This window comes from Ammospiza caudacuta, chromosome 1 (assembly GCF_027887145.1).
Source record: "Ammospiza caudacuta isolate bAmmCau1 chromosome 1, bAmmCau1.pri, whole genome shotgun sequence".
Lineage (NCBI taxonomy): Eukaryota > Metazoa > Chordata > Aves > Passeriformes > Passerellidae > Ammospiza > Ammospiza caudacuta.
In genome coordinates, this window is record NC_080593.1 from 147354068 (window position 1) to 147374300 (window position 20233).

The 20233-nt window shown below is 43.2% G+C and overlaps 1 protein-coding gene across 2 annotated transcripts in view; it reads right to left on the reverse strand.

Moving 5' to 3' along the window:
* Nucleotides 1-2515: 2515 nt before the first annotated feature.
* The window catches only part of ST3GAL1 (ST3 beta-galactoside alpha-2,3-sialyltransferase 1), a 79115-nt gene continuing 61397 nt past the window's right edge, over nucleotides 2516-20233 (reverse strand). For both annotated transcript variants that reach the window (XM_058805971.1, XM_058805979.1), the window contains 5 exons: nucleotides 18039-18235; nucleotides 14682-14861; nucleotides 9735-9780; nucleotides 7441-7560; nucleotides 2516-6011 (listed from right to left, as the gene is read on the reverse strand). In XM_058805971.1, coding sequence (XP_058661954.1) covers nucleotides 5838-6011; nucleotides 7441-7560; nucleotides 9735-9780; nucleotides 14682-14861; nucleotides 18039-18235 — 717 coding nt within the window. In that variant the 3' untranslated portion in view covers nucleotides 2516-5837. The remainder of the gene's footprint in view (nucleotides 6012-7440; nucleotides 7561-9734; nucleotides 9781-14681; nucleotides 14862-18038; nucleotides 18236-20233) is intronic.

Here is a 20233-nt window from a genome sequence, read left to right on the forward strand (position 1 = left end):
CCACATTTAAAGGAGAAAGAGGAGCTGAAATAGTGCTGGGACAAGGGGGAACAGTTTTAAATTAACAGACAAGAGATTTACATTAGATGTCATTAAGAAATTATTTACAGTGAGGGTGGTGATGCACAGATTGCCCAGAGAAGCTGTGGCTGCCCCATCCCTGGAAGTGTTCAAGCCCAGGTTGGATGGATCTCAGAGCAGCCTGGTCTAGTGGAAGGTGTCCCTGCCCATGGCAGCAGGGTTGGAACTGGATGATCTAGAAGGTCCCTTCCAACCCAACCATTCTATCCAACAATCTCCATGTTTTTTATACAGCAGCAAAAAATTTTCACTTTTCTTTATCCCCCACTTCTCTCTTGGATCTGGTTTTAAAGGCACAAAACTTATTTCTGTGGATGAATGGGGATACAATTCAGCATCATAAAGCTACCCCAGGACACAAAGATTCTGTGATTGGCTCTGTGACTGATGGTATGAAATCACTCTGCTATTTTGGACCATGTGAAACCCTCTGGTCTTTGCACAGGCTGACCATGGGATGTGGCTGCAAACCCAAAAAACCACTGAAAAAAACACTTTATAGAACAGCTCAAGTATGGCCAGTCCATTCACAGCCCAGCCCCAGAGTGTGGGTTTGGGGGAGCAATGTGCAGCTTCCCTGGGGGTGGCAGCTCAAGCAAGGAGAGGAGCACAAAAATGCACATGGGGAGAAAAGGCCATGAGGGGCTCCTTGATGTAACACTCAATTTGGGGCATCCCTGGTGGTGCTGCAGGATGCAGTGTTGGTGGCACAGCCTAGGAGGCTTTCCTCAGTGATCTGGGTGGACAGGGAGGCCAGCTGGCAGTGCCTGTGTAACTCTGGAGTCTCTGATTATGGGGAAACTATTGTGGAAAAAGGCCTGCCTTAATAGGAGTGTTAATATCATGGGGACAGACAAACTCCCACAAGGATATGTTTATATTCTGCCAGCAAAAGGTTACCTTAGAAACTTCAAGCTAAGGAGTAGATCAACATAGTAAATTTCCTATAGGAGAAAATTTAACTGAAAACACAGAGATTTGCCTCTGCATACAAGTACCTGACCATGAAGACCTTTTCACTGTGTGAACCCTATTTTATTTCATATTGCCTGGAGACAATAAATGTAATGAGATCAACTTCCTCAAATTCTATAGAAAAGACAAGGGAAATCAGATTTTTAAGGGTGGCAAGGGACTCCTTTGCCTTTTCATTCATTGGGTTTAATTGCTATTCTGACTGTGAGCCATCAAAGGAACCCACGCCATGGACTGAAGCCATACAGATCCCCTGTGGGTCCTTTTGTTCTTCATTTGATGGTATAAGCAAAGTCCTCTGTCCAAGTCCTGTGGCTGGTCCATCTGTCTGCTGTTGTTGCTGCATGTCTTACTTGTCTCAAGCGGTTTCCAGACTGTAATTTTATGCAAATTACTTTCCTGACAAAATAATTTCAGATCTGGAAGCTGCATTGCATTGCACCTTTTGTGAGTGGACGTGAAGCAAAATACAAAATGAGTTCCAAGAGAGCTGTTCCTTGGTGTTGTTTTGCTTTGCTGAGGATACAGAGGAGCAAATGCTTTGCATCTCCTCTGCACCTGAAGTGATGGAACAGCTCCTCAGGCCTGTGTGTCTCTACTTCCCACCTATTTTCAACAAGTGTGATTCTGGCTGGGCTGTATCCATTAATATCCCACTGATGCAGCATGTCTAGAGTCTGGGCTGAAAAGCAAAGTGTCAAGAGAACCTGATCCTCTGAAGGTCACACTAGACAGCAGCTCCTACAGTGACCAGCTCACCCTGCCTGTGGTGAGCCACAGCTCTGGTGGCTCCCTGAGCTCCTTCCACCAGGATGGTTCCATTTCAAAGGGCACCCTACATCCTTGCCAGACCATCCACCCTGCTCAGTCCCCTAAACAAGGAAAGGACGGATAAGGAAAGGGAGCAGCTGATGAGAAACAGCCAAGGTGGTGTTTGCAGGTGGTCATGCAGATGTGGGTGTCACCTGCTGAGGGGACACCTGACCATGGGGATCCATCTCCTGGAGGGGTTCTTCATGGACAGCTCAGCCAGCCATGACTGCAGTGCCTGTGTGACCCTGAAAACAGGGACCTGGGGTGGGTCCTCAGATCTCAGCCAGCTCACACAAACTGAATTTCTTCTCAAGTCACTGATTTCTGAGCCTGCATTATCTTCCCTTATTTATCCCTTAAACAGAGCATAGATCCATCAGGAGACCACATGCACATTAAGCTCAATTTCTTTTCTCCAGGGAGGCCATGGGAGCAGTGTGATGACCACAAGCAGCCTGAAACATGCCAATGTCCCCCCTGGGATCACAGAATCATAAAGGCTGGAAAAGACCTCTAAGATCATTGAGTATGACTAGATGGGTGTGAGGAAGTGGAATAAGCTTCATTACGCTGTTATGTGACAGAGGAGGTTCTAGGAGTTAATGAAAATACTGTGGAAAAAGAAGTGTGCACAGAAACACTTTGATTCGATTACAATAAAAAATTTATTTTGATTCATATAATACTGAAAAATTAAATAAATAAAATGTCAACAAATGATTGTGTGAGACTCCCACCATTAGAGAAAAAAATCATAATTGATTGTGTAGTCAGAGAAAAGTACAAAGAAAACCTGGACATGGGAGGAAAAAAGTGCTCAAGAGATTTGGCTTTGGTAAAAAACACAACACACACTCAAGGAGTGCTTCAGAGATTTTGCAGTGGTGGCAAATACAGTCCAAGAATTTGAAGCCTTGACATGTTGTTAAATGTTTTCCTTAGTTCTTTTAAACTAAATAAACCCAAGAAGTTTGTAGCAAGAAAACAGTCTTCAACAAGGCCAGAAGGAATTAATTCTTCCCTCAGCATCACCTGTTGGTATCTCCTGATTCTGAAGGCAATTGAAAGAGCAGCAAAATTGTGGAGAAACTGAGACAAGACTCTAACACAACAGTCAGCTGCCTAAAGGACTCTGGAAAAAGTTCCCCTGGAATAGAAACGTGATGGCACAGACTATTCCTCATCCTACACCTGGAGAGATCCACTCTGCTCTCCCTACACTGTGAAAAATGGACATCAGTGGTACACACTTACTGCTTGCTGTTGGCAACAAAATTAAATGGGAATTGCAGCTTGTTCCATGATGAAGACACTAAATCTAGCTGCATGTATGAGCCATGAGGTTTTATATGTGCTGTCAGAGGCAGAATGTTCAGGGGGAAATGGAAATTTTATTAGAACAGAAAAAAGAAACTTTCAAACAACACAGGCTAGAATGTAGCTGGCTTCTTTTTCCACTGTTTTTGATACCAAATTGACCCCTGTGATAAAAAAAGAAAAAAACCCAAAAAACCAACAAAACATCAAGGGGATTTAATCACCATGAGTTTTCTTCCAAGTCTTTCTACAAATGACTGAAAGAGCAGTCAATGTTTCTGAATTACTCATATTTGTCCACGAGGAAAAAAGAAAAGTACTTGAAGCTCCAAAATACAGTCACACTGTGAAGCTCTGACTGGCATTTTACACGTAGTCTTTTACCTCTTAAACTTGCTTTGTTTGTATTACTGCAGCATCTCACAAGAGCCATATTGATTAACAGCAATCTAAACAAGCTGGAATCCTTACAGCAAACAAACATGGTTCAGGCAGTAATGCTTCATTCTCTCACAAAGGACTTGTAGAAAACAGTGAGCCCATCAAATCTGCTGTGCCTGTGACACCCAGGTCAGCTCATGCTGGGAAATGGCTTCTTGACATGAGGACTGTGAACAGGTCTCATCATGAGGATTTGAGGATTTGAAAATCCTGCCCTTTCCATATTGCTGCAATGAAGGGTCACACGAGCTGAGGGAGCTCAGTTCCCACACAGACATTTGGCATTCTTGGCTCTTTATGAGCCACAAGTCCAGTAATACTCACGTGGGAAAAGCAATTCGTGTTGGCGAGGGGTGCTGTGGCCCAAAATTCCAGTGCCCATGCCACTGTGCCCATGCCACTGTGCCATGTGCTGCTGCCTTGGAGGGCACCTCACTGGTACCAGCTGGTGCAGAAAGACAAGGGGATAAATCTTGGATGAAGCTCTTCACTGTTGAAGGGTTTTCACTGGCTCAGAAACTCATCTGCTTGGACACTCTGCCACAACTGGTGCATAGAAGAGAGGACGTTTAGATGATGGTTTCTTTTGCCAGAAATTCCAACCAATGTGATACATTAAAAATTAAATATGCCATTTTCCCCAAGCCTGATCAAAAGTCCTTTGAAGTCTGTGGCAAGAACTCCTCTGGTTTCACCAAGGCTGAAAGTGGATCCATAATCCATAAGTCCTGTTTTCATCATATGGAGAAGAAAAGACCACAGTTTTCTATTCTTCACTGACTGAAGCTGGATTTACACTTTATCTGTCCTTGAAGCTCTAATGCATTGATTCCAGCAAAAATCTGTGAGTATAAAACCCCCCTGTAACTTCCCTCATTTCACTGCCTGGAGGTACTGACATCAATATACTCATTTCTCCAGAGATGTACATGATTTTGAAATCTGTCTCATGCTCTAAGATCAGCTTGGACAGATTGTGTCTTTGTAGGTGCTGCTACAGAGCAAAAGATTCTTAGTGTAGAACTAGTTAATATTCCAAACCATGATTTTTTTTTTCCATTTTGGATAGAGACCTTGTAAAGAGATACTGCATTTTTAAACTTGCAAAAAAAAATTAAGAAGAAATTTTTCCTTGTGACTTTTGAATATTTTCCCATAAAAAAGGTAAAAGCTACCTTCAAAAATTGTCTTGTTTGTGTTTGTTCAAATACAATATAGGAGTTGTTATTATTTGTTTTGACTACAAAAGCATACCAGACAGAAGCTAAACTTTGGTTAATTTTTCCCCCTTTTATAAAAATGTTGAATTTAGGGTTTGTCATATTAAAAAAAAATCACATTTGTTGCACAATTATAAAAGGCACATATAAATGACTTGAAGAAAGTCCACTTTCCAATTTTAAACTGATTAAATAAAAAAATAATAATAATAAAAGAAAAATCTAGAGTATTTTCCACCAAAATACCCCCAAAACCCCCAAAAATTACATATAACCAAATGAGACAAACAAGTGGCTAAAAAGGCCATTTTTTCTCCTGGAGTTTTCAGTATTATTTTCTCCATCATTATGGCTGTGTAGGAAGCAATATTAAATAATACATGAGATGATTTGATTCATATTTTCTAGACACTATCAATGCAAAATGAGGCAATGGTCGAAATATTTACTCCTCCAGGCAACTTCATCATGTTTTTCCTTAATACAGCATGAAAACAGAAGCAATAAGAGAACAGAGAAGAGGTGGTTCAAAAAGATCAACAGCAGAAGTGAATTAATTTCTTTGAGGTAATCCTTACTATGATGTTCACAGCTGCCTTAGCAGATTTCAGGTCCCAGAAGTCATTTTCACTCTTCTTCAAGGATCTGCTGCCTTGCTTGAGGAGAGAACAGACACACAGACAGCAGTTCCTGTGCTCAGGCTTCCTCTAATTGCAACAGGCAGATCTTTCGTCAGTAATTCAAGAATTGAGCCATAGTGCCTAAGCAGAGATTAATTTATTCCAGCTGACTGGCAGCTCCCAGCTATCCCAGGATGGGGAATCATGTGCAGCTTGGAAGCCTTGGCCTCGTCCCTGCGGCGTGAGATGCTCCAAACTCACCAATGCAGATCCACGCATTCAAACCTGGCTGGTGCCCAGATCATCTGCACTGAGCTTTCTTCTGCTGCATGCTGGAAATTGCAGCCCCCACTTGTCCCCATGGCCAGGGTCATCTGCCCTTGAAGAATTTTATTTTTTCAATGGAGGCAAGAGTCAAAGTTATATTGAACTCAAAGTCCCCGTCGTGGACGCCAGTCTTCCGGAAAGCCCCACCTGAAGTGTTGTTCTCCCAGTAATGGTGCCAGTGTCCTTTGCTGTCTGCTCCAAAGCCATACACATTGACCTAGGAGGGAAGGGAGAACTAGAGTTATGGACTGGAAAACAACTGCTTTACATCTGAAGTGCTGAAGAAACTCTTTATTCTCAGTATATTTACAGGCAGCAGCACCTGAGGTACTCAGTGGCATCCTGAGCTCTCCTGCTGCATGACAGGACCACAGAGAAACAGCCCAAGGCCTACCCATGGCATGTGACATCCTAAGCTATGCTGAGACACCACCAGACCTCAGCTCAGAGGGAAAAGGAGATTTCTATACATTAATTCTTCTTTAGCAATATGCAAGTGCATTCCTATCCCTTAAGCATGATTGTCCTCAGGAGATCCATGGCTTGGGATGGGAATCTCCTCTTCAGCTGATTTAAACCACAAAAAGTGAAAAAAAATTTGGTTTGCTCCTGGTCTTCCAAATAATGACCCAAGATGACTACACTTATATGCTTGATTATATGATATTTGCAGTTACTCCAGAGAAAGATGGATTTTATGTTCTTTGCATGTGCACCCAGCTACAGCCTCTCCCCTCCCAAAGGCTTGTTTGCTGATGGCTATGCCTGTTTCATCTGATAGTAACAGTCCAAACATCACCACTGATTTATTTAAACTGAGAGTGGTGAAATGTCTGACTGGATTAGAATGGGTCATAGCCCCAAAGCGGCTCCCTAAATCAACCACACCCAGGTCCATTCAAATATGAGCTATTTTTGAGCTGTTTTGGGTAATGTCAGAGCCCTGTTCATTGCCTGCTCACCAGAAAACAAACTCCAGCCAATCTGCTGTGACTATGACAGAGTTTCTTCCAGTATCTTTAGGAGTATTTCCATCATCTCTCCAAGCAGAACAGGCCTGGGGGACCAAAAGTCAGCAGCAGATGTGTGTCCAGGACAGGGATTTTGCCAGCAAAGTGATTTTGATGCCCCATGCTGACAAGCCCATACTTGCAAGATTTTGTAGAGCTGACCTGGCCTTACTCTAACTAGCTGAGTCTCCAGTCACCTTGGAGCACCTCACATCACTCAAACCAGGGAATTTCCCCAAGTGACTGCTGGAGCAAAGGCACTTACTGCAACCTACATTATAAACCCACAAGCCTGAGTTTGAAAACAGGAGATAAAACATAATTCAAACTTTCACTAGCAAGACGGGCACAGACACCATTCATGTTTAGATGTCTTTTGATACCAGCTGGAATCTCTGTTTCTGTTTAATTATATTCTCCTGGAGTACATAGCAAACCCTACAATTTGCTGACATTAAAAAAATCCATCACTGGCACTGGAGTGTGTCTGCATGCTTCTGAGGAGTTTGCACATGTCTGAAGAGAAGGTGGAGAGGGGGAAACAAAGGCTGAGTGAGTGGCCAGGGGTTGTTCCTGGCTCTCCAGTGTGAAATGTCCTGATTTTTATCAATATATCCACACACAGACAGACTTTACCTCATCGCATACATGGAGAGCAAACATCAAAGACAGAAGGCCTGTGGAGGGGTATCTCCCATGATGCTCCAGCCAGTTTTCATAGATGTATTTCATGAAAGCTGGATTATAAACTAGGATCTAGGCAAAATTGGAGAGAGACTCATTAGTAACATACCCTGGGGAAAAAACAATGGTAGCACATCATTCCTAAAGGACACCGGGGTAGAGGATGGGGTAAGAAAGGAATAATAGTTATTCTTGAAGGCAAATAAAAGGCTAAAATAAGTCCCATATTAAGTGCATCAGGAATATTTCCCATGTGCAATTACATATCAACAGCCCTTCCTTGGTCTTGATATCCCTCCTGCTTACAGTAATGTAAATCCTGGAGATTCCTACTGAAACTAATGGGAATGAAACAGCACAACTGAGATGGAAATTAGGCATTGGCCATTCAGCTCTCCTTGAAGCACCCTGCAGGTGAGCTCTGAGGAGCTGGAGTCCTGAACAAGGCAAACATGAGATGCCATGACATGGTTTCACAAAGCCATGGATTAATTTAGGTTGGAAAAGACCCCTAAGATCATCAGCTCCCATCAGTTTGAGCAGGAACATAAGAACAACTGCCTCTTCTGCACAATGTGCCAGCCATGTCTTGGTATCTCTACAGGTACAGAACTAAGGAAACCAAGGACCTCAGGAAGCCTATCAGGTCATGCATGCTTCTTTTATCCTGTTTTTCAAACATGCCATTTTCTATGCTGTATGTTTTTTTCTTACAAGACATAAAATGCATTTGTTTATCTCACAAAGGTCATCTCCCAGAGACAGAGCACTTAAGATAAGACCTGAGAGTACAGTAAATCCAAGGACTGGTAGGAGCCCTTGATTTGAACCCCCTCCCCTGAATGAGGCAGAGACTTTTCCCTCCACGCTGTGTTTGTAATTGGAGTGACAGCATTTCAGTGCTATGTGGTTAGCTGCAGGGCTTTTCCTTTTAGAGAGTCAGAGGTTAATTGCTGATATTGCATCCGTGTGTAATCTCTTCTCACAGGCTGTTTTGCATTGCACAGTGTGGGAAGAAACACAGGCATCTCCTCTCATGCTCAGGAAGCTGCTGCATATCACTGCACCCTGGGCTCTGCCCCTCAGCTGAGTTGTGAATTTAACAACCTGCCCTGGTGCTTTTCACAGGGGTCTTGCAGAGGTTATCCTGTACCTCAGAATAGGTCAGGATGAGCTAAGGGATTATTTACTGCACCCTAGAGGTCCATGGTTTGAAGCGAACGAAAATAAACTAATATTAGCTCAGGGTCTCACCTGAAGGCTTTGGCAAAACCTGGCCTCTTGAATGAAAGGTATGTGCTTTAATTTGTAATTTTAATGATCTGGAACTAATGTCAGGCTTTAACAGCCCTTGATGGATTAGACACTCTACTTCTTTGGAAAATCAGTCTGTCCAAAGACTAAGAGAATGAGATCTCTATTTTTCTGGAAGCTCCATGGAAGAGGTTCTTCCTCTCCCACACAGCCTGCCTTGATTGTACTCTCAAACCATGCAGCTACAACAGCGGAAGTCTTTGCACAGGGGCTGAAGTTCCTCCATGGGAATTAACCCCATGGCAAATCCTGCCCCCAGCCTGTCCCTGTCTGTGCTCTCATGCAAACTGTGCTTGAGCATTGCCTGTGAGAGCTGTAACACACCTGGAGCAAAACCTTGCTGGGCTTGGCCTGAGCTCAGCCTCCAAGCTTGGTTAATTGGGTAAAGGTAATTACTGCAGCTGTGGGCTAAGAGCCTAGCACCAGGAATTCTCCACTGACCTGGAAACACACAGCTTCATTTGTTCAGAGCTCACTTAGCTCCTTATTACTGACCTGGGAGTCAGGAACACCCTTGGTGTTCAAATGTTAAAATTATTTTGGAAAACCTCTGAAGTCTCTCCTCAGTATCATTACATACAAATGGCTGCAATGGGTAGGAACAGAGCAGTTATTGTGCAGGACAATGCTGCACTTTGAATGTTCCTGAGCAGCACCAGAGGAAGTGATGCAGCCTTTAGAACAGAGCTCGTGCAATGGCATAGCCACAAAAGCAATTTCTTTCCAACCACAGTTATTTAGTGGTCGATCTATGGCCTAAATGGCACTCAGGAGCCAAATCTTTATCTTAGCTGAGCCTTTGAAAGTGTCTGTATTTTGGCTGCAACTTTTTATCAATGTCAAGGGCTTGCTTGGATTCTTGCAGTCTCCCAAACAGGCAAAAGACCTACAAATAAATTAGCAGAACAAATCCACAAACCAGCACTGCTCACCTTTTCTTTTTTGACTTTGATTTTCCTTGGAACTGGAACATATGTGCTGTTAAAGAAAAAAGAAAGACAGCACCATGATAAATAAAAGCCCAACTTATTGGTATTTTCATGTAATTCCAAAGAAAGAATATTCTTCATGTACAGTGATAAATTCAAATTATTCTAAAGTAGTAAATTCAAGAAGTTGTTGTAAAATGAGGCTGCATTTAAGTAACACAGCAGGAAAAAACCTGAGCTGTCACTGAAGCAATTTTATAGGAAACTATTGTGTTCTAAAATATTCAAGTTAATTATTGACAGTAAGACACCAAAGATTTAGTTGAGAATATACTGTAGAGTCAATACTATGTGGAGCTCGAGACTTCTGATTCTTGGATCATTACTGTTGCAGTCTTTGCCTGCTTTGATGATGGGAAAGACTTTCCATTTAATTTCATGGCAGAAAATCCTTCTCCCACCAGGGGGAGACTTTTCCTCTCCTAACACTCGGAGCTACCACATGATTTTCAGAGTTCACCAGTTCTGCGGTTATATGGAACTCAGGCATTCCAGCACACAGCCCCTCTCAGAGAGCTCCTTCCCTCCTCCCCAGGGCGATGCTGAATGTTTCCAGCAGTTTCCAGCATCAAACTTCCAAGTTACACCTTATGACTCGGCTGAAATCATGAGTCATGTCTTGAAAATGAAAAAAACTTTTATTCCCCACATCTCATGCACAGTGTGTGCTGGCATTGCACAGCTCATGACGAGTGCTGGAAGAAAAAAAACATCCTGAGTTTGTTTCAAGTGAAAAAATTCGGGTGAGCTGGCTTTGTAATTGGAGTATATCCCAAAATATATCCTGCACACTTTTTAGATGGGTTGTGGTCAAGCACCAAATCACCTTCCATTAGTTCAGTCTCAATGTTTTCACTTGGGTTTTGGTGACAAGGTTCCTGTCATCAAGGTTTTATTTTCTTTGAACCATGGAACATCATCACTTTTAAAACTTAGTCTAAATCTACCCAAACAGTGGTGACCTGCAATGCTCTCCTGTGCTCAGGGCTGAGGCAGTGAGAGAGGAGATGGTGGTTCCAGTGCTCCTAGGAGGTGATGCTGGCGGGGAAAGGGACACTCATGCAGGGTGAAAGGGACACAGACTTCGCAATCTGGTCTCAGCAAATACTCCCTTGCAGCTGCAGCCCATGCCTGACCTTGATCAGCAAATCAGTAAACACAGTCTTGGTGATCCCATGCCCTTTTTGTGCTCAGGAAGACAAAAATGGCTTCTTTGCTAGAATGGCTTCTTTGGTAGAATCTCCTTAATATCATATAAATAAATAGTTAATATTTTCTTAAAAGGTGATGTGGAAGGAACAAGAGGGCTGTATGTCATGGATAGATACAGTAGAAGACCAAAGAGATGAGTATGCAATGTCATGACAGTACTTGTGGACATCTCTGATTTAACCAGGAGACTGCTGGAGCTTTTGTCAGACGACATATTAGTGATTTTAACCAAGATCTACCTCATTGTTTTTAGAGTACCCAAGTCCTGCTGTCATGTGACTGCACAATTTCATAAAATGACACAGAAAATATTGCACACTGGTTAAGATGTCTGCTCTGATGCTCATGTAAACCCTGGGCTGCAGGGCAGCCAGGGAATGAGTGACCCAGGAGGCACCAAACAGGAGTGGGACAGTGACACCTGTGATGGAGGTTCCAGGCACTGTAACATCACCTGGGAGAGATCTTCCATGAAACACCTTGCAGGGCTCCAATGAAATCTGTCATTGTCCCTGTATAAAACATTCATTTCATTGCCCAAAACATTTATTGAGCCCTTGACCCAAGATGTGTAACATTTTGAGGAATACTGTCACTGTCTTTGCCAAACAAAGTGGAGTTTTTTCACCATACAGATTCCTGAAAGATTTGCAAGTGAAGGCAACCAGGGTAAATATATGGCTCCTGAGGGCCTGAAAGTTTCCCATCCCAGAAAAGGCATTTCTTAGTCTTTTCTGGAACAATGCTTAGTCTTAGAGATATGTTTTTAGATGGAAATACATCAGTCAAATGGGACTAAGAGTGTCTGAGAGAATCACTCAACTGTCAATTGAAGCTCATATTAAGGCAATCTGAAGTTTGGCTTTTGTTTTGAATCATAAAAAATTGCAAGAATTATGGTAATACTAAGAAAAGAATATATTTAACTCACAGGTTTTGAGTTTTAGGAAATTCTTTCATACAGAAAATGAAAGACTGTGTAAAAGTCTAACCAATAGAGGATGCTTATCTTTTTTAGCTATGAGTGCACTTGGGTTCTTGTTAGCCTAGACTCAGCTGACACTGTGCAGGCTGTGCATGTGGAACAATGCCCAAGCAGACCAGGGTAAGCAGATAAGTACTTCTTCCTTTCTAAAATACTGACTTTCAAATGTGTTTTATTTTTATTTCATGCTTTCTCCCCTTTAAAAATGTGCACTCAACAATTTCCTTATACCCATTATCTGACACTGTGTGTTTAATGCATGCTTGTAGGTTAATTCCACAAGGCAAAAATTATGCTATGTACATTGCTATGATTTGTATGCTTATGATTTTCTGCTTTTATTATTCCAGCTTATTAATTATGCAATTTCTCTGTTCTGAGTATGGCAAACATCTTAAAATAGTGGTATTTCTTTCATGTGGTGAAATAATTGCACACTAATTTATACCAGATGCTTACCAAGCCCATATGTACAATCTAATTATAAATATATGATATATCCTGTAATTTATTAAGCAAAGGTGTTTTCCCTTTCCTGTGCTGTGAGTGCATTGTGGTCAGTTATATCTCCCTAATAGGCTAAGGGTTCACTTGAAATCAGTGCTGGGCTCAGAGCTCAGAAGCACCAAGAGCTTTCTCCTGGGGCAGGGATAGGCAGTGGACCTGCCTGAAAAACGTGTGCCCATGTAAATTATAGAACAATAGAATCATTTAGGTGGAAAGACCTCTAAGATCATTGAGTCCAAAAGTTAACCCACCACTGCCAAGTCATCACTAAACCATGTCCCTAAGAGCCACACCTGTACATGTTTTAAATTCTTTCAGGGATGGTGACACCACCACTCCCATGCTCCAGTGCTGGGCAACTCTTCTGGTGAGGAAATTGGTTTTGAAATTCAATCCAAACCTTCCCTGGTGAAACTTGAGGCATTTCCTCTTTTCCTGTCTCTTGTTATTTGAGAGAAGAGACCAACCCCTACCTGGCTGCAGCTCCTGTCAGGCAGTTGGAGAGAATGGTAAGGACCCCCCTGAGCATCCTTTTGTCCAAGTTGAGCACCCCCAGCTCCCTCAGCTGCTCCTTGTCCTGCAGACCCTTCCCCAGTCCCATGACCCTTCTCTGGACAGGCTTCAGCACCTCAATGACTTGTAGTGAGTGGTACACTTTTCTAAGTGTACTGATTTTTCCAAGTTATGAGTGTGTCTTGAAAGTGGATTTTTTTCAAGCCAGTTTGTGATTGCATGTATTAAATGCTGGTGATAAAAAAGGTAAAAGGAAGCCAACACAGATTTTTTACAAGTTAAGGGAATCTTAATAATAAATGAAAAGAATCTAAAATGTATCTACAAAGAGAGAAAAGGAAATGAAGAGGAGAAATAAATCTTCATTTGTTTTTCCATCAAAGAGTCTTAAAATTGTGAAGTGGTTCTGATGCCCCGTCAGCAAGCCCCAGACATACTTTTCCAAGTTTAAATATTCTGAGACTTTGAAACTGGGAAAAAAGTTTAAATGTCTTGAACTATTTCCCTCTGGAGTAAAGCAATCTGATCTGTTCTTGCTGCCTGTGTGTAGCAGAGTGTCACCAAGCAACCCCACAGGGCTGTGGTTTCACATCCAGCAGATAACCTCACACACAGCACAAATGTCACGTATTTCATTCTCTGGATTAGGAAAAGCCAGCTTAGAGGGAGGAAAAGAATCTGCTAGCAGGCTTCCAGAAGAAACATGCATTTTGATCACATTTCTAATTCTGGTGCTGCCATAAATCTAGCAGGAGACAACCTTTACTTCTGACAGCACTCAGGAAAGAACTGGGGAATAAATTCCAGTGTGCCACATTATTGCCAAGTAGAACTCTTGAATTTAAGGCTAAGACATGGAGTTGTCACATAAAACATTGTTTCCTCTGCACAATTCTAAGTCACATTCCACCAGGAAAGCCAGACCAAATTCCTGACCAGCCTGGTCAGGGAAGCTCATCCTCTGGATGGGACAACAAATACTGCAGTCTGCATCTGCTCCCTGCCTCAGGTGAGCAGCCTGCACAGCCCTCTCTGCCTCCTCATCCTCTTCTGCAAGTGTACTGACTCCAAGGTGTTATTCTTGTGCTGAGAATAACACAGGAACAGGCAGGAGGAAGTATTGTAGAAAGAGCAAAGAAGGCTTTATTCAAGAGAACCATGCAGTTTTTATAGTGATATGATAGGTTTTATTTGATTGGCTAACTAACAGAAACATCTTCTTCACACAGTTGTTACATCTTTACAACTCCCTAAAAATTCTCACAAGCCGCTGTGAGAAACGCTTGCTGTTTTTCTTTCTCCATCCCATGGCACCCACACCAAGGACCCAGGGAGGAGGAAGCATGAGCAGAAAAGCCCAAAATGAGGCACTGAACCCCAAAGCTCACAAGCCTTCTGACCAAACTTTTCACTTCCACCAGCAAAAACTCCTCTTTTCATTTCTCAGAGACCTCTGGGGATGTAAGGGATTGGATCTCAATCCTTGCTTCAACAACAATCATAACATTAATCTTTTCCTAGAAATCAAGTGTTTAGGGCTGAACTCTGAATTGAGAGGGTCTGTAAAGGATCCTAGGCCTTACCAGAAGCAGGGATTTGCCCCACACAGGCTACCATCTCCTACAGCAGCATGAAACATGGAGCTCCCACCCCCTGTGCCTGCCCTTACTCACAAGTTGATGGTGCCAGTGGTGAGAGCAGTGACGACCCAGCGCAGATCCAGGGTTTTGAAGGGGATCAGGATCATGCTCACATTTGCTGCCAGCTCTCTGTAGCTCTCAGGATAAACAAAGTGGTGAGTGGTCTTGCTCCCAACATCTGATTCGTAGCCAGCAGTGGGGGCACGGTTCATTCTGCAGCCCAAAAATAACAATTGAGACAGAAAAGGAATTAGGTAAGCACAAGAACATGTGAGTTTTTACCAAGTCATTTGCTTGAGGTCAGGAATATGCTCCCATGGCTAAAAGGAATGCTGTATGCAGGGTTTTCAGACAGCCCTGAGAGGTGTAGGGGTCCTCAGACAAGCTGGAATGATCATAACCCATGTGACTGAACAGTAAATGAAAGCTCAGCTTTAGTGTGGAATTCCTTGGCCTGAACAGGAGTGTACCAAGTGTATCACTGAGCACATTCCTGTGTTCCCTTTACAGTCATCAAAAGAGTGGTGAGTCCATGAGGACACATCTCACTTCATCCTAAAGCTGGTGAGAAAAACATTGCCCTGAAGTAGATCAGCTTGACTTCCTGCAGTTCCATTTCCCCCTTATCCATCCAGGTGTATTTGAATGTCTTAGGGTCAAGGTAATAAACTATGCTATGAGTGATGAGAAGCAGCAAATATTCCTTATGGTTCTCCCACAAAAAGGCACAAAAGTCAGTGCCAAATAGACACAAAGACAGTGACAAATACAGGAGCTGCTGCTGACCCTTCATTTACTCAAACTTTACTTTTACTTTGTGGTACTCCAACAGATACTCAGGGTCACTCTGCACACACGGGGTGCTTTAGGGAACCCTGGGGTCAGTGCATGGAAATCTGCCCAGGGCCTCCAGGGCTCAGTTAAGATGTGTTGGCCAAACAGGGCTGCCCTACCATATGCTGGATGTATCACAGATTCCCAGAATCAGGATTTTCTGAGTTGGAAGGGACCCACAAGGATCACTGACTCTTAAATGAGTGGCCCATACAGGGAACAGAGAGGGGATTTCTGGACTCAGGACTGCAGGAATGCCTCTATGCCTGTGTTCACTTCTGAAAGCCAATCTGGGAACACATCAGCAATTCTCTCCCCGATGCTTTAGCTGCTCAGTGGCAGAGATTTGCATATTTCTGTGGTGCAGCACAGTGCACATTAGAGATCCCTGATGGAGAAACCCCTCAGTTGTCTCTGAGCAAAATGCTTTTTTTCCCTGCAAAAACATTATCTCAGCTCCTGGCAGAAGCACAGGGAGGACAAGGAAGGATGTAGCTGACAAGGTAATGAGGAGCATCATACATTGCCAGACAACATGCTGCCCTGGTTAATGATAACAGGAGAGGCAAAATCTGTTTATCAAGTCTATGCCAGGCTGTGTTATTGCAGCTCTCCCCCAGGTGAATTACTTAAATTTCTTCTAACTCCCTTCAAGGGAGTTATTAGTGTAGTTAGAATATCCTGCCAGCTCATGGATTTGTTAGTGAGTTTCCTTTTACTGCCTTCCCTGCCAGAGACCCACACCATACTGTGCAGAAAACACTGGAAAAGCACAGGACTTTCTGTGTTTTGCCCTGAGATCAGTCAAAGGTATCAAATATGGGTCTTTCTTTCCATCAAGACAAAACCAAGGGTGACATGTTGATTATCTTACAGCCTGCCCTTGGGTCCATGCACCTTTCCTGCCACCATGGTGGGGCTGTTGGTGCCATACAGCAAAAGGCAGAGCTCACACCCAGGCTCAGCAGGAAGGAACAAGCAGGAACTTCCTTCTGTTGGAAAGTAGATAGTTATACCAATAAAAGGAGGCTGTCTGGAAGGAAAGGTGCCTCCTCGGACTCCTGGGCTCTCCCCTGCCCTTGACTGTATTGCTAGAGCACGTGGAAGTGAATTTCAGGTCAGAGATTTTGTGTTTGATGCATAGAGGGGTCACCTTCTCTTCTCACCCATGGTGAATCCTAAAACCTTGTGCAATCCTTTCAGATCTGGCTTAAGATTGCTCAAATATAAATCTGAGACTGCAAGGTTCACTAAGACCCAGAATTTTGCCTTTGCCAGGGATGGCTGGCTATGGCATGGGCAAGGCCTCAGAACAGAAACATGCACCTGGGTATGTTACTCTTTAGTTATTACTACCAACTTTTGAGTCCAGCAAGGTCTTTTCTGCAGGGGTCTGGAAATGTAAGACAGACAATATAAAAATGTCCACACAGGAACAGGGCTGTCTCCATATGGAAGGACACAGAATTAAGTATAATGCACCACAGCTTCCCATATTTGCAGCTGTCCCACATTTACAATCTGTAGGAATAATATAGAGGGCTCTCCCTTTGCCTTCATGGATCTGAAGACCAGGTTGGTGCCTCTGCCATTGGGGAGGTAGTTCTGGCAGGGAGCAAGACAGGCAACTGCAGGAAGCAACTCCTGATGTGATTTGTGAAGATGTGTCACCTGAAGACTCTATGCCATGCTGAAGCCACATCAGAAGCCAAGGTGGCTTAACAGTTCAAACAGTGTTGACCTTTTGTTGATTTGTTCTTGACTTCAGCGCACAGCTTCCTACTAAGACTTTTGTTGCCTTTGAGAGAATATTCCCACATGTGGCATTTCAAGAGCAATCCCTCCCTTCCTGCCCTTTATTGCTCTCCAAATTTGTTCTGTGCTGGCAGCTGTGGTGTGAAAGGAAAAAATCATCCTGAGTTTGTTTCAAGTGAAAGAATTTGGGTGATTTGGCCTTGTAATTGGAGTATATCCCAATTGCAGATGACACGTTGGAGGTGAACTTAGTCCAGATATTTTGGCTGCCCTCTGGCTGATAAGCTCTGCTTACCTAGCTCCTGCTTGCCTTTCAGTAGAACAAAGTAGCCAACCATGTTGCCTCAAAAGGGAGAAAAAAATGCCATTCTTTACAAATCTGCAGCCAAATAGGTGACTCCTGTCCACTGAAAAGTATCTTTGGCTTCTCTTTGGCTTAAGAATGAACTAGTGCAAGAAAGTAAAATCTAATACAGTCAGCTAAATGTCTGAAAGATCACTCATGAGCTCTGGCTGCAGAAATAACTCTTACTTGTGAATGCAAATCTTTTTTTCTCCTATATTTTTTAACACAGGCAATTATGGACTGTGCAGAACAAGCTACACCATCAATACCTATTAATGTTTTTTCATCCAAGCTAAAACACGAGGTCGTATCTCCAACACAGAGTTTATACCCCTGAAACACAGACTTGACTTAAGTACCAGGTTTCACTAGACAGATCCTGAAATCACTTGTCCCCCCTATTAGCAGTGACTTTTAGCCAGCAAAGGCAGCTGTGGCTGAGTGTTCCCTCTCACCTGAGCACGAAGTCGTGGGAGTCGATGTCGTGGCCGTACTGGGACTGCCGCAGGTTGCCCGAGTTGCCCACGACGGCGCAGCGCCGGCAGGAGTCGGAGCCGCGTTCCTGCAGAGGGTCCCCGTCCCCAGGGATCACCCCAAACAGCTCTGCCAGGGTGGCATTCAGGCTCTTTGGAGCTTTCTCTCCCTGCAGCTTCTGTTAGGGAGAAAAAGCACTCCAGGTTACCAACGCAGGCAGCTTTTCTGTGAGATAGAGATGGCTTGGAATGTCTCCTCAAAGATGAATCCTGCAGGTACCCACAGATACTGCCTTCTGCAAGGCTTTGTGTTGGGTGCCAAAGTGGGAAAAAAATCAAGTGGAAAACTCCTTAACTTTTCAGACTTGGCTTCCTTTTTCTCCTCCTCCTCCTCATCAGATTCCCACACTTCCTCTCTCTAGCCATGACAGAACAGATCAAGTATTTTCCCTGAGGCTGGCCTTAGCAGAATAAATGTTCCTCTGGTGTTCTATAAGCCTAAAACCACTCTGGGTCAGGTATTTTCTGTTAGGATATGTGTAAGATTTCTTTTATTTATTTATGTGTAAAATTTCTTTTAACTCTCCTATAAATGACAGAAAAGCCTCAGGGGAGCTGATGGAAGACAGAAGCGGCTGATGTCCCTGCCACAAATTTTGGCATATGCCAGGAGTGGGAGAGGGATATGGGAAGTGAACTGTGGAGGAACCAGCTGCTCATGCAATAGGAAACTCTACTAGAGCTAGCCCTGAGGGCTGGAGATGTATAATCAGCTAAAAAAACCTCCAGGATGAAGAAAACCACCCGGATTTGGTCATTGTGTCTGTTGCCAGGGAGGGGAACTGTTCTGTAGCAGCTCTGTGGTGCATGGTGGAAACAATGGCTGGATTGGGAAAGCACAGGCAGGTGCAGGGCAGGTGATGGTCAGACACTCCCCTTGTGGGCTCAGCTCTCTGAGATTTACTGAAGAGGCTGGCAGTGCTGGCATGGTCACACACAGCATTGCTCACCCTCTGGTGCCACTTCCTTCCCAGCTCACAAAAGGAGAACGGCTCCAGCACAAGGCCAAAAAGGCTCTGTCCTGCTCTACCAACCCAGGGCATGGAAATACAGGGAGGGAGACAAGAGAAACACCTTTTCCCACGACTCCAGGAATGGCCTGGGCTAACCTGGCTTTAGTTTCCAGTGTGTTTCCCTTGACTGCACCAGGAGCTGTTAATTTGTTCTGCTCTCTCCCTCTCTCATACAGATACAAACAGGTGCAGCACTGTAATTTTTGTTTAAATTCTGTGCTTTTTGCAGGACCTTATTTGCACTGAAACAAACAACAGGTCTCTGGAGCTCAGAGCTAGAAGATGACATTGAGAACTTGGAACAAAGAAGACAAAGAAATGCACACACAGACTTAACCTTCCCATTAATCCTCCCTAATCTATATACATGTATATGAACTGCACAAGGTGATTAGGATGTAAAGTAATTTAGGATGACCAGATGAGCACTGTAATTATGACTCTGTATGTCACTATTCAGTGCAAGGCTCAATTATATAAATAAAAAAGGTAATCTAAATTTGTGTGTGATCCAACAAACTCATGGCCACATATCTAAAGTCTTGTGTTTTCTTTATGAATTGAATCTAACCTTGTCTTACTCTGAATATGAGAAAAACAATGGTAGAAAACCTGCAGCCTTCAAAATAATTTGAGACTTCATAGATGTCACATAGATATACACATATACAGTTGTATAATGCAGTAAAATACAATCTTTTTTGAAAAATGAACTTATATTGAATAATTTGAACAGATATTTGCATATACCATATATACTCTCTGATTCTTAAGTGTCTTTAGGAAATGAAAAGGAAACCCACCAAAATCTTATTCTTGAACTGATTTTGCGTGAGAAAATTCAAGAACAGGAAGGCAATTTCCAGAAAATTCCAAGTACCTGAGTGCCCTTTTTAAGTTACACTTTCTTTTCATCCAGATTGACAGCATCAGAAAAGGGAAAGACCTGGAGCAGTGATGCATTTTTGCTGCATTAGGATAGTAAGAAACATCCTGGATAGGCACCTCCATTTACACAGCTCAGGCATCCACCACTCTTTTATGCTTCTGTCCAGAGTAACTCTACTGCACCCAAGCTGAAACATGGGAACCAACACCAACCTG